The sequence below is a fragment of the Gymnoscopelus microlampas genome, assembly GCF_963454915.1.
Source record: "Gymnoscopelus microlampas genome assembly, chromosome: 2".
Taxonomy (NCBI): domain Eukaryota; kingdom Metazoa; phylum Chordata; class Actinopteri; order Myctophiformes; family Myctophidae; genus Gymnoscopelus; species Gymnoscopelus microlampas.
Window position 1 is genome coordinate 58,808,565 of NC_139939.1, and position 13,950 is coordinate 58,822,514.

The 13,950-nt window shown below is 42.6% G+C and overlaps 1 protein-coding gene across 1 annotated transcript in view; it reads left to right on the plus strand.

The window, feature by feature from the left end:
* Window positions 1-12,651, plus strand: part of LOC311061312 (neuronal membrane glycoprotein M6-a-like) — a gene marked incomplete at its 5' end in the record, with an annotated part of 36,431 nt that extends 23,780 nt beyond the window's left edge. Inside the window, 6 exons of the mRNA XM_084079904.1 lie at window positions 631-823; window positions 4,733-4,889; window positions 5,659-5,812; window positions 6,978-7,054; window positions 8,564-8,629; window positions 12,304-12,651. Of these exons, the coding sequence (XP_083936030.1) occupies window positions 631-823; window positions 4,733-4,889; window positions 5,659-5,812; window positions 6,978-7,054; window positions 8,564-8,629; window positions 12,304-12,456 (800 nt within the window). The 3' untranslated portion in view covers window positions 12,457-12,651. The remainder of the gene's footprint in view (window positions 1-630; window positions 824-4,732; window positions 4,890-5,658; window positions 5,813-6,977; window positions 7,055-8,563; window positions 8,630-12,303) is intronic.
* Between the last annotated feature and the right edge of the window lie 1,299 nt (window positions 12,652-13,950).

Below are 13,950 nucleotides of genomic sequence, written 5' to 3' on the forward strand. Positions count from 1 at the left end.
GACAAGGAAGGCAGGATGCAGTGATGAGTCTATAATGTTCAGATACAAATCACTCTATCATACAGGATGCAGTGATAAGTCCTATAATGTTCACCAGATACAAATCGCAGAGCAGAATGATAAACTGTATCCAATATATCCTATAGGTTGTAAGGAGTGTTGTGAGCTATGTGTTTAACATGCAGTGTGTTTCTATATATCCCATAGGTTGTAAGGAGTGTGTGTGTGTAACATACAGTGTGTTTCTATATATCCCATAGGTTGTAAGGAGTGTGTGTGTGTGTGTGTGTGTGTGTGTGTGTGTGTGTGTGTGTGTGTGTGTGTGTGTGTGTGTGTGTGTGTGTGTGTGTGTGTGTGTGTGTGTGTGTGTGTGTGTGTGTGTGTGTGTGTGTAACATACAGTGTGTTTCTATATATCCCATAGGTTGTAAGGAGTGTGTGTGTAACATACAGTGTGTCTCTATATATCCCATAGGTTGTAAGGAGTGCTGTGTATAACATACAGTGTGTTTCTATATATCCCATAGGTTGTAAGGAGTGTTGTGTATAACATACAGTGTGTTTCTATATATCCCATAGGTTGTAAGGAGTGTTGTGTATAACATACAGTGTGTCTCTATATATCCCATAGGTTGTAAGGAGTGCTGCGAGCGCTGCGTGGGCAGCCTGCCGTGGGCGTCTCTCATCGCCACCGTGCTGCTCTACATGGGCGTGGCCTTGTTCTGTGGGTGTGGCCATGAAGGGTTGACAGGCACCGTGACCATCCTGCAGAACTACTTTGAGCTGATGCAGGCCCCGGAGGCAACCCTGGACGTCTTCACCATGTGAGTCACTGGCTTCTGTTTGCCTCAATGTTAAAGGTGTAGGGTAAGTGATATTGTTTGGTTAGTAATCATTGCTATAGAGTGTTTATTCAGTAATAGGAGTCTCCCAGTCTCTCCAGCTCTTTAATAAACAGAAAATACATTTTCATGTAGGTGGCAACATTTCAGCCAGCTTCATTTTTATAGTGTTCCAGTTCCAATTTTGTTCTGCTCATTCCTTTGTGCCATCACTTCCAATTCCACTTGTTTTACTCTGCTTCCTGTCTGAGTTCTCTATCCTGATTGGATAAAATTGGTATCCTGACCTGAACATGCTTTTTCTGTTTAATAAAGATCTGGATTGACATGGAGACTCCTGTTACTGAAAAAAAAAAACACTCTATAGCAACGAGTACTATCAGAATATAGAGCTATCTAACACTTATTTTAACCAAAGAAAATCACTTACCCTACACCTTTAATGTCTCTGTTTCAGCAACACACTGTAAAGAATAGCCCCGGAACCTCACTCTCCGCTATTATAGCTTCGAGATGGGGTTCCGCTGTGTTGAGCTCTGGGAGAGTTCGGGACCGGCGAAAGGTCCACATTATTACCTTTTTCCCCCACATCCTATCCAAAAAGTAAAAGTAGTTCAGAAAGCAAGCAGATCGCTTAATTATTTAGTCAGCCTGTGCCAAGTTTTCTCATTCAACACCCAACCGTGGATGTCGGCACTGCTGCCAACTTCCTGCAATGAGAAAACAAGGCATAGGTTGACTTAATAATAACTAATAAGCGATCTAAACCAGTGGTTCTCAACCAGTGGTCCGGGGACCACCAGTGGTCCTTGAGGGAGTACCAGGGGGTCCCCAGCCAAATTAGTTAAAATAGCGTCACAATCATTTTAAACCACTTAAATTTGGCTATTCAAAAAGAGCAGATATACAAGCTATGAGCTTGTAGATCTGCTATTTTTGAAAAACCTTGAAAAAGTCTGCATATGTCTTTGAATATTTATTTTTTTTTTAAGCGGAAAATTAACTGATATCTTTGCTTCTGGGGGTCCCTGGCACAAAGCATTTTCAAATGGGGGTCCGCAGCCAAATATATATCAATTTAGGGGTCCTTGGCATGAAAAAGGTTGAAAACCACTGATCTAAACGGTTGTTTGAATCGCTTGTTTGGCATTCCATTGCGTTAAGATACACTGCTTCAGGATTGCAGCCTTGTAGCACCCCCCCCCCCCCCCCCCATTTAAGGAAGTGAAAAAAAGAAGAAGAGATCCAATGTAGTTATTATTGAGTCGCAAGCTCTTATTCAAACTTTTCATTGGTTCAATGTTTATAAAACAGAAAGACGCCACTTTTACATACAAACGCCGAAAACAAACTCACGCCACACTGTGAGCTTGTAGATCTGATATTTTTGCTACTTTTGTGAGACACTGTATAGTATGATGAATCGGGGCATATTCATTTAAAACAAACGGAAACTATAAGCATCAAAAGTTGAAATATGGAGATACAAGGTTTCTGCCCGACAGCCGTGATCTGTTCATTACAGTTTTAAGAGGTGGTGGGAGTTGGCTGGAAATTAACTGTTAACATAAATGAACAGTTATAAGAGTAAATAATGCTATACCTCCAATATATGTCATTACTGTAATGAAATGGTGATAATGCAGTATAAACACAACAGCACAGTATCCTCATCAGTCCATTTGATGAAACACATTTTGGGATCAAACCGGTGAGCGTCTATAAATTCTTTCCCAAAAAAATGTGGGCAAAGAATGCCTGTTAGAGCTGCCAATCCCTATGCATCACAGCTGATTGTGTGTGTGTGTGTGTGTGTGTGTGTGTGTGTGTGTGTGTGTGTGTGTGTGTGTGTGTGCGTGTGCGTGTGCGTGTGTTTGTTTGTGTGTGTGTGTGTGTGATATTTTGGTGTGGGGCCACGGTGAGGATTTGAAGCCTCCTGAAATGTCTCCAGGTGGTCCCAGAATGCACCTGCTCACCCCTCCCCCCCCCCCCCCCCCCCCCCTCCCCATCCCGGAGAGAACCAGATTAGAACAAGACAGACGGGCGTTCAGTAGGAAGACAAAAACAGGAAGTCAGAAAGAACACACACACACACACACACACACACACACACACACACACACACACACACACACACACACACACACACACACACACACACACACACACACACACAGGAGGAGGTACAGTGCAAATATGCTGCACAATCACAAGGAATCAGTGAGCGACAAAAACTAACAGCAATATGGTGAATAAATTGATTGAAATAGAAAATGGAATTGAAACAGAAATAAAACAATCAATGTAACCACATGAACCCTATGGCGTCAATATGTGTGGAACGTGGCCAATCTGCTATAATAAGCTCACAATGCGTCACAGTGAGACTCGTTGTGAACTTGTAGATCGGCAAATATCTTTCGGTGAAAGGATTTGGTGTAGACAGAAAAAAATAAACCAACCAAGAACACGTTTATGGGCGACATACCAAAGCCTATACCGCTTGTGCTATAACAACCACGCCCCGCTTCTGTGACGAAGGTGGAACTGCCTCTCATCTACCAACGGTGTGTAGTGTAGAAAGAACAGTGTAGTGTAGAGAGAACAGTGTAGTGTAGAGAGAATAATGCCCGAAAGAGAGTAAGATCCAAGGTAAACAATGAGTCTACAGCACAAAACCATGATAAGCCTGTTTACAACGCCTTTTTACTGCTTTCTCCATAGACAATAAACCTGTATGACTACAAGCATTGTGCAGACAAAACAGATTCATTTATTTACTATCTGCTTTGATCTACGTATATGTACTGTATATCGATTTCCTCAATGTGTGGGGTGTAGCAGGCAGATGACTCCAGAGCCGGGTAACGTACACACTAGTTCTGAATGTTAATTTAAATCTAAACAAACTGTTCAATTATCTCTGAGGATGTGAATGGGCGTCTCACATGACACTGGCTGCCTCTCACATTTCTAAACTGTCAGTATCAAAGAACATCAACTGTCACCTCTTTGCTGAGACGTGTAAGCCTATACTTATCTAAAATAGTGAAAAGCAATATTTAAAGTAATACTCAATAATACTTGAATTCATGTGTTTTGGGGTGCAGCTCATTCCATTTGAAGAAGAGAATAATTATTGCATATCTCCGTATCAGAATCCTCATACAGTATGATGGATAAGTATTTTCTGCAGAGTCATCTATACATCGGTCGCTATGTGTTTTTTAAAATTATTATTGGACTTGTTGGAGTTGATTGTTATTTGACCTGTTCTGTATTCCTTCCCTCTTTTTTTCTGTTGCTTTTTACCCCTTTTTCTCCCCACTCTTATACCACTTCATTCCTCCGCACACATTTGTGTGTTGTCACTGCTGTTGTATCTGACTCATCTGCCAGTGAGGAGCCCCCACCGGGAGGATGTAGAGCCTCCATCCTTTACTTCTCCTGGCCAACGCTGATCTGCTGACATGTGTCTTATGTTACTTTATGTGAGAATCATTCACTGCCAGAGTTGTTTTGAGCATTTTTACTGACCTTTCAAGAGCCACAGAATATTTCGCTCCAGGACGATCGACACACAGAGTGTCGCAAAAGACAGAGGAGTGTCTCTGCTTCCATTGAGGAAAAAAGCTTGTCACCGTGACCTTCCGCCCTGTAGTTAATGGCTGTTGAATATAGCTTGTTCTCGACAAAAAACACAGAAAAAAACAAGAAAGCAGAGAAATTTTAACATTAGATCGGACGGGGCTAAGTTTGTTGTGATCACATTGTTTCCGGGTGTTCTCTGGAAGTCATAGGATCTCTCATAGGTTGGCGAAGAGTGCCATCTAGTGTAAACACTGAAAATACTGTTTTGTGTGTGTGTGTGTGTGTGTGTTCTCTTCACAGTATTGACATTCTGAAGTACATCATCTATGGACTGGCGGCCGGGTTCTTTGTGTTCGGCGTTCTCCTGCTGGTGGAAGGGTTCTTCACCACCGGAGCCATCAGAGATCTGTACGGAGAGTTCAAGATCACCGCCTGTGGACGTTGTCTCACCGCCTTCGTAAGAATGCTTCACATTACGCCGATACGTTGACACTGTGGAGACTGGGTTATTATGGGAACCATTGCTTCTAATGTATAACTACATATTGTGTAACATTATGTTGCATATTAAACCTTGTATAGTTTATTGGGTTCATTCTAATGTGTATTTTCAGATTGTTAACCCTTTAAACCCTCAATATTTTGTCAACTTGGGGTAGGGGTCCGGGACCATTGAAGACCCCTGGTGTAATACCATTCAGTGGTGGACAAAGATACTCAAGGACTACTCAAGTATAGATAGTCAAATATTACTCAACTGCAAGTGAAAGTTGCTAAATTATATTTGCACTTGAGTTAAAAGTACTTGAGTACTTGCTTTTTATAATACTAAAATATTCAAAAGTATATTTATGCTTGTAAAATACTTTAAGGGATAGTTCACCCCAATTTTTTTTTTCCTATGGATTATTCACCCCATGGAGACTTGAATTATTGGATATTTTTTTGTTTTTGTCGCATTCCTAAGACAATGTGATGACCAGCTTACTGGTAGGCAGCGGTTCCGGTAGGAGACACAAAGGAGACTCTTTGTGTTTCCTACTGGAACCACTGACGTCCATCAAATATTGGTTTAGGAATGAGAGATGAGAAATAGCCATGAATTCAAGTCTCCTACTTAAGTAAAATTCATAGAAATCCATAGAAGAAAAAGTGATTTTGGGGGCGAACTATCCCTATTGTTCAAAAGTACAACAAAGTACATTTCTTTCTATCTTTCTCTCTAGCTGATGTTCCTGGCCTATCTGTTCTTCTTGGTGTGGTTGGGAGTGACAGCGTTCAGCAGTGTTCCAGTGTTCATGTACTTCAACGTGTGGTCCATGTGCCAGAACACCAGCCTGGTGGAGGGAGCCAACTTCTGTGTGGACCTCCGTCAGTTTGGTGAGACATTAAGCTATATAGTCCATGTTTATCTCTTCTGTGTGGACCTCCGTCAGTTTGGTGAGACATTAAGCTATATAGTCCATGTTTATCTCTTCTGTGTGGACCTCCGTCAGTTTGGTGACACACTGAGCTATAGTCCATGTTTATCTCTTCTCTGTGGACCTCCATCAGTTTGGTGAGACACTGAGCTATAGTCCATGTTTATCTCACCAATTCATCTGAATAACCTTTTGATCAGTGTTGATTTTGACAGATGTAGTTTTAGTCATCTTTTGAATAAAATTCCATTTAGCTTTAGTCATATTTTAGTCATCTGTAATGTTTTAGTTTTAGTCTAGTTAGTCGACTAAATATCATAAGATTATAGTCGACTAAATCTACAGTTGATTTAGTCGCCTACAAGTATTGTGGCGGTGCCTTGATGGTGTCGTAATGGCTGATTTTACACCTGGTTGCATGCTGAAAATAGCAGATCTACAAGCTTGTAGGTTGTAGATCTGCTATTTTCAGAACCCAACCAAGCATAAAATGACTTGTCTTTTAGTTCTACTGGATCTCTTCTCCACTAGTCCATCCCTAAAATCTTTGTTTTTATTTGTTGACCAAATTGTCAATATTTTTAGTCTCAATCTTAGTCATCATAGCTTAGTTTTTATTTTGTTTTTATTTTGCTTTTGTCAGTGAAAAAAGGTAGCCGACGAAACATCTTTTGCTTTGAGAGGGCGAGATATGGAGAGAGAAACAGTACAGTACGTATACATACAGTAGAGGCAGACAGGTGGCATAGAGATAAAACACTCTAAAACCACCACAGTGGCCTGGGTTTCACATCATTATTGATCATGAAATAAAGCATAATGTCACAGCTAGGTAACATACATCTGACCCACCTTAATCGAAAGGATAACACAATAAAGCTTACAGCTTGTTTCCATTGCATTCCAAACCATGGACTACTTATTATGTTTCAATTGCTGCAAAAAACTGTAGCACTAATTGCATTTAATTTGTACATGTTAGAAAAAGAGATCGATGCTCAACTAACCCAGTGCCTGCTATCAGCTGTTAACATAGGAAAATGTGTGTGTGACTATTTGACTTGTTGGGGTATGATCTATGACAGAACTACACATTATAAAAAAGGTGTTTTGTCATTCATCAGGCATGGTGGCCATTTCTGAGGAGAAGAAGGTGTGCACAGGATCTGAGAAGTTCTTCAAGATGTGTGAATCTAACGAGGTGAGTCTGTGTGTGTGTGTGTGTGTGTGTGTGTGTGTGTGTGTGTGTGTGTGTGTGTGTGTGTGTGTGTGTGTGTGTGTGTGTGTGTGTGTGTGTGTGTGTGTGTGTGTGTGTGTGTGTGTGTGTGTGTGTGATCTGTGGGGCGGGGGCCAGCCACCATTATCCATGTGTGCTAAGCAGTACGTGTTGTTGGTTAACGTTACTTTTAACAGTAACTCTTTACGTTACAGGATTTCTGGCGTTGAAATGTGTTCCGTGACGTTACAGGATTACCTTCTGAGAAAAATAACTTGTTAGATTACTTCTGCGTTACCGATCAACGATCAAAAACCCTTTGCGAGGAATGCCTACGCAATAACCTCTTTACAGGTCATTACGAGTATGTTTGGTAAACATAAAATTATGAGTGCAGCCTCAGTGTTTTGGAGCTGTCCAAGGCAAACGGCTAATTTGCATTGAAGTTCTTCTTACTTCAAATCCAAACATTATGTGAATACTTCCACGACCTTACCAAAGGATAACCTCTCTGTCTTCTCTCAATCTCATGCCATGTCGCACAGTGACAGGCAGGACAAATTCATGTAATACAAAGCTAACGCAGTAATACCGTCAGCCGTGTGACACTGCCACACCAAAAGTGGTGACCTATTATGCAATCATGACACACAGGCTACTGGCAGTGGGCAAAGGCATCGGACACCGTTTTTTTTTTGGTAACATCCGTGGCCGTGCAACTCTCCGTTGACAAAGACGAGCTCATTCATTCATCAGGAAACTCTGACAATGCGTCCGATGGATTTTCCTTTTCCTCACTTTGTGGCAACAGAAGGAACAGGGACATTTAAAAGTAACTAAGTAAATTAGGGCTGTCACGAATACAAATTTTGGTAAAACTGAATGTCATGAAACCTTTAACGATTTCATTGTGCTTTTGGCATTGAACATTGAAACATTAGCATATAAATACAAATGTAATTTCTGTTTGCCTTTTAGGCTTCGTAATCAAACATTGCACAGGGCAGACATGACAAATAACTGAAACACACAAAGTTTTATACTTGAAAAGAAAATGTTTTAAAAAGGGCAGAAATATACAAGCTGGGTCCCCTGGGTCACGGACGTTTTCTCTCTATGGAAAATTACATTGGGTCATCGTAGAATCGTCTCATAAGAATTGTGGTCCAAAATGAAATCCTGGCAGGCACAGGGAGGAGGCTCTGTATCGTTTACCATAGTCAGTCAGTCATATTTGATACAGTCTGTGTCTGCTGAAAATGTAATTAACGCTGTCAGTTGACACTTCATACCCGTATGAGTCCAGCCGCCGGGCTTCTTTGTTTATTTTTGGAACACATATCTAACACGTCCAACACGTCTATGGGAATTTAGAATGTGGGGGGGGGGGGGGGGGGGGTAGGGGTTGGCGGACTGTGACCCAGGTACGATGTGTAAATTACGTCAGACTTCTGTATTGTTGCTGATGATGTTGTGTTGTGTGTTGTGTTGCAGCTGGACCTGACCTTCCATCTGTTTGTGTGTGCGCTGGCCGGAGCAGCAGCTGCTGTCATCGCCATGGTGAGAACCTGTCTGTTGTTTTCACTCACCGAGCCATGGTGAGAACCTGTCTGTTGCTTTCACTCACAGAGCCATGGTGAGAACCCGTCTGTTGTTTTCACTCACAGAGCCATGGTGAGAACCTGTCTGTTGTTTTCACTCACAGAGCCATGGTGAGAACCCGTCTGTTGTTTTCACTCACAGAGCCATGGTGAGAACCCGTCTGTTGTTTTCACTCACAGAGCCATGGTGAGAACCTCACGTCACGTTTTCAGACCAGTGTGATCATATCTAGGCCACGCCTACTCCCCAACTAGTAACTATAGTAACGTACATATCCGCTATGTTACTGTTCCACCACATGAATGCCAAATGGATTAGTCTGGTCTCGCTAGTCGCTACGAGTTAGGATAAAACACATTCATAACATTTAGAGTACACTTTGTTTTTAGATGAGCTAACCTGAGAGTTTATAGGTAGGCCCTAAAATGATGACTCCTCTGGCTGAGGGAAACATTATGAATAAAGGATCAGAGGCTAGATCAATATTAAATCGTTGCTGTCGGTATGATAATGATAGTGAAAATACCGGATCTATAAGCTCACAACGTGTGAGTTCACAACGTGTCTTTTAGATCGTCTATTTGCAATATTCTGATGAGACACCTATCATTTTGGTTTCACCACCAATGTTTCCATGGAAACTGAAAGGAGAGACACGTGTGTGTGTGTGTGTGTGTGTGTGTGTGTGTGTGTGTGTGTGTGTGTGTGTGTGTGTGTGTGTGTGTGTGTGTGTGTGTGTGTGTGTGTGTGTGTGTGTGTGTGTGGTTTCACAGGTATGACGTGATGCTATAAGGAACCATCTGAAAACAGAGTGAGAGCGAGAGAGAGAGAGAGAGAGAGAGAGAGAGAGAGAGAGAGAAAGAGATAGAGAGAGAGAGAGATACAGACAGACAAACAGACAGACAGACAGACAGACAAAGTCGATAGAGAAGAACATACACTCTATAAATCTAGTGTTGATTTGACACACCCACCCATAAGCATTCAGCTACTACTCTGACTTTAACTGCGTTGTTCTTTCAAATTGAAAAACAATTGGCAATGGTTTAATGTTAACATTGCATTGGATTGAAATCTACCGTTAATACTTAATTTAAATGTAAAAGCCCTGAAATGTTCTAAGTGAAATTAGAAATAAATGATTGAATGATCACAGTCCAGAGGGGAGAGGCTTTGGATTGAAAAATACGAATAACTGAAATAAAGTGCAGTTTTAATGACTCACATCAACATAGTGTAATAGCTGACAGGTGACAGACATCATGAACATTAACTCATTAAGACCTGAGGCCCATTCTACAAAATGTCTTCTACATCCAAACAGTTTTAAAAAACAAAAACATAATGTTGCTATAATATCAGTGGTTCTCAAACGTTTTCATGTCAAGGACCCCCCCCAAAATGATATGTATTTGGCCGCTCATCCCTATCTCAAAATATTTTGTTCCAGGGACCCCATGAACGAAGCAAAGATTTGAGTCACAAATGTTAGCTTTAAAAAAATATATGTATTTTCAAAATAAATGTTCATGGGTTTTTCAAAAATAGCAGATCTACAAGCTCATAGCGCGGCACAGAGTGCCGTGATATGAGCTTGTAGATCTGCTATTTTTTGAATGCTGAATGCATAGATGCATACAGTAGGTGGATGCATGGATGAGAAGATGAAGCAATGTTGTTTTTTTCTTTATTTCATTACGTCATGGTCAATAATACACCAGCAACACTGCAGCGCAGGCACTGCTCAGGTGGCACTGCCCTGACACCTAGTGGGCAGATGAGCTCACTACAAAAACAGTCCAGAATCAGGGGTCTTCAACGTTCTTTTCAGCCCCAAGGACCCCCTAGCTGAGAGAGAGAGATGAAGCAGGGACCCCCCACCAGTATACATATTGTATAAAATCGTGTTGCAGATTAAAAGTTTTCATAGATCTCAAAGATAGCTTCATAGACTTGTTTGACAGCATCAATGTTGTATAAATTAATGTTTAATGTCAGACATTTAAACCACCCTCAACACTCAGTAAACTTGACCTCTGGCTCGGTACTTGGTCTGCTCTTTTCCCCCTCCTAGTACACCAAACCGCTTTGCCGAAAATAGCCGATCTACTTGTTGTGAGCCGTTGTGAGTTACTACACCCCCCCGGGTGTAGTAACTCTGAGGACCCCCTCAGAGTTACTGCCCTGTTGAAGACCCCTGGTCTAGATGATTCCAGCGGCCTGGAATGAGACAAGGAACACTGAATGGCATTTAGTAAATATAGCTGATACTACATACAGTATAAAAACCCTGTTGACATTGTGTTTATCTCCCCCCCTCCCTCCCCTCTTTCTAACTCCCACCTGTCTTTGCTTCATGCCCCCCCCCGTCCCCCCCCCCCCAGGCCACGTCTCTGATGGTTCTAATATATAACAGTGTGCTTCGATCCTCACAGAGTCAGAACCGCTACTGTACTCGCTTCTGACTCACAACGTTCTACACTGACTGACTGACAGGAGATAAAAACAAACAATGCACTTCAAAGCTATAGCCTGGCACATGGCCAGACTATTATCACTGTGTAGATATTAGTCTGGAATCTCTGTGTGGAACCTGCATTCCCAAGGGGCGGATACAAAAAATTCCTCTGGTGATAAACACGCCCCATATTTGCATACTGGGCCCTGATTGGTCCCTCACTACTTCGGAGGGAAAGTGAAATCCAATCACAGCTGAGCGGTGCCAGACCAAATCTTCCGAGGGCCTTTTTTTTTGTTGCAATGGCAGATTGGTCTGGTTTCCAGGCTATACTTCAAAACAGTCACAGAGAACAGGACCGCGCCCATGTCAGCTTTATTGACTCAGCTTCATCTATGGAGACGTTTGTTCATTGATACAATGTGACAATATTTACCTTCCAGTCTTTCTTTTTCATTTAGAATTTACATTTTTTAATATATATATATATATTATTTATATATTGGCTATCTCACCAAAGTTATGAAGGTTATTGTTCTGTATTATATGCCAATTCTAACCAGCAGTGGCCTTTTGGTTAGAGTGGGACGCCCTGAGATGGGAAGGTTGTGGTTCGATTCCCCCAGCCGGGTCATACCAATAAAATGATAAACATGGGATCCGATGCCTCCCTGCTTGGCACTCAGCATCAAGGGTTGGATGGGGGCGGCGGGGGGGGGCAAGTCCCTGTGACATACTGGCGTCTTGTCCAGTAGGGGGTGTACTTTTACATCAAGCCCCACGCGGTACAGAAACAGGAGATAGGCTCCTATGGGCCACATGGAAAGGCTTGTGGAAAATAACGTACGTTATGACACACTCTTAGGAGAATATGGCCAAATATGGTCATGTCACCTCCCACAGCTTCTTGAACCAAAGATAACTCCATGCTAACTGTACTATTGTGTGCGTGCTTGCGTACGTGCGTGCGCACGCTGTGTGTGTGGTCTAATAAACTACATTGGAAACTAAATGCAACGATTCTGTTCAATTAAAATCCAATTAATTCAGTTATAAACACAAGAACAACTGAAGGTTTAATTTCCTCTCTAACATTGTACTAACACTGCTTTAACTTGCCACTACTCCTCTCCTCTCCTCTCCTCTCCTCTCCTCTCCTCTCCTCTCCTCTCAGGTGCATTTCCTGATGGCGTTAGCCGCTAACTGGGGCTACCTGAAGGACGCCAGCCGGCTGCAGAAGTACGAGGACATTAAGTCCAAGGAGGAGCAGGAGCTGCATGACATCCACTCCACGCGCTCCAAAGAGCGCCTCAACGCCTACACATAAACACACACGCGCTCGCACACGCGCACACACGCACGCACACACACACGCACACACACAAACAAACAAACAAACACACACACACTCACTAAGCTAATGTATGTGTACATATTCATATAGGTAGCGGAAAGCAAATGTGAATTGGTACACACATCCACGTACGGTATAAGCGTTAAATGTATTATCGCGGAGAAACAAACACGCACACACAGTGGCGTGCACAGACATTTTGAGGGGCAGGTGCTCAAGTAAATTATACTTTTTTTGGTTTACTTGGTCTGCTCTTTTTTCCCTCTACACCTATACCTCTTTGCCAAAAATAGCCGATCTACAAGCCCACAACGCCTCGCAGCGCGAGGCGTTGTGGGCTTGTAGATCGACTATTTTTGGCTAAAGTTCTCCTCAGAAAAGGGATGCTAGGTTTCGAGTGGTTATGGTAAAAAGAATAATCATATCACATAAAGATTTGGCGGACCCTCTGTAGTAACTCTGAGGACCCCCTAGGGGTCCCAGACCCCCTGTTGAAGACCCCTGCTGTAAACTGAAAAAAAAACACGTTTTTTTTCCTTTTTTTCAAAAGGGCACTTCTGGTCAAGAGGGCAAAGGGCAGGTGCTCGAGCACCACCTAGAGTCTATCTGTGCACGTCCCTGCGCACACACGCAGACGACATAAAGCTGATGACGGTATTTTTCGGACGCTAATTTATACTCCCGTCGTGCGGCAGTGTCGCTTGCCTGGAGAGAAACAGCTGATTTTACGTTAGCTAGTTCCTCCGCCGTACTGAGGAGGATAAATTATGATAAACATCAATAACTACACATAGATGACACTGAATTTACCTGTGTGACACAGATACACACGCACACGCACACGCGCGCATACTCACACACACACACACACACACACACACACACACACACACACACACACACACACACACACACACACACACACACACACACATAGATGTTGAATCTCTGGAATCGTGAGGGTTGTGGTCATGTCACGCTGTGTCGTCGTCTTGAATAAAATACATTCCCGTGAAGAAAGTTGTGCGCCGTCTACTGGCCATGATTCCACACAATGGCCGTTTGGGTTCCTACGTCAGCCCCGGGTGTTGGACGTAGGAGTTGAAATGGCCACCGCGTGAATATGGACAACATGCAGAGCGCAAGCTTTCTATTGCATCGACCTATAGTATTATACTTCCTTATAACACCCAGCCTACTCCACTCCTGTCCTTCCCTATAGTGTCCTAGTTGTGGCTGTGTCTCCTCTCTCCTCACCTCTCTCAGCAGTTTCCCTGTTTTTTCCCCCCGGTTTGATGCACGTGTTTTAACAACTTCAATATATTCTTCACCGTACGACAAATGTCGAAAATAGCATATCAACGCAGCTCGTAGGTATGCTATATTTGCTGTTGAGTTAAGAAAATGTCTGAAGATTTCCGAAAACGTTCGGAAAAATTCCAACATTTTTTGTCTCCTCTCTCCTCA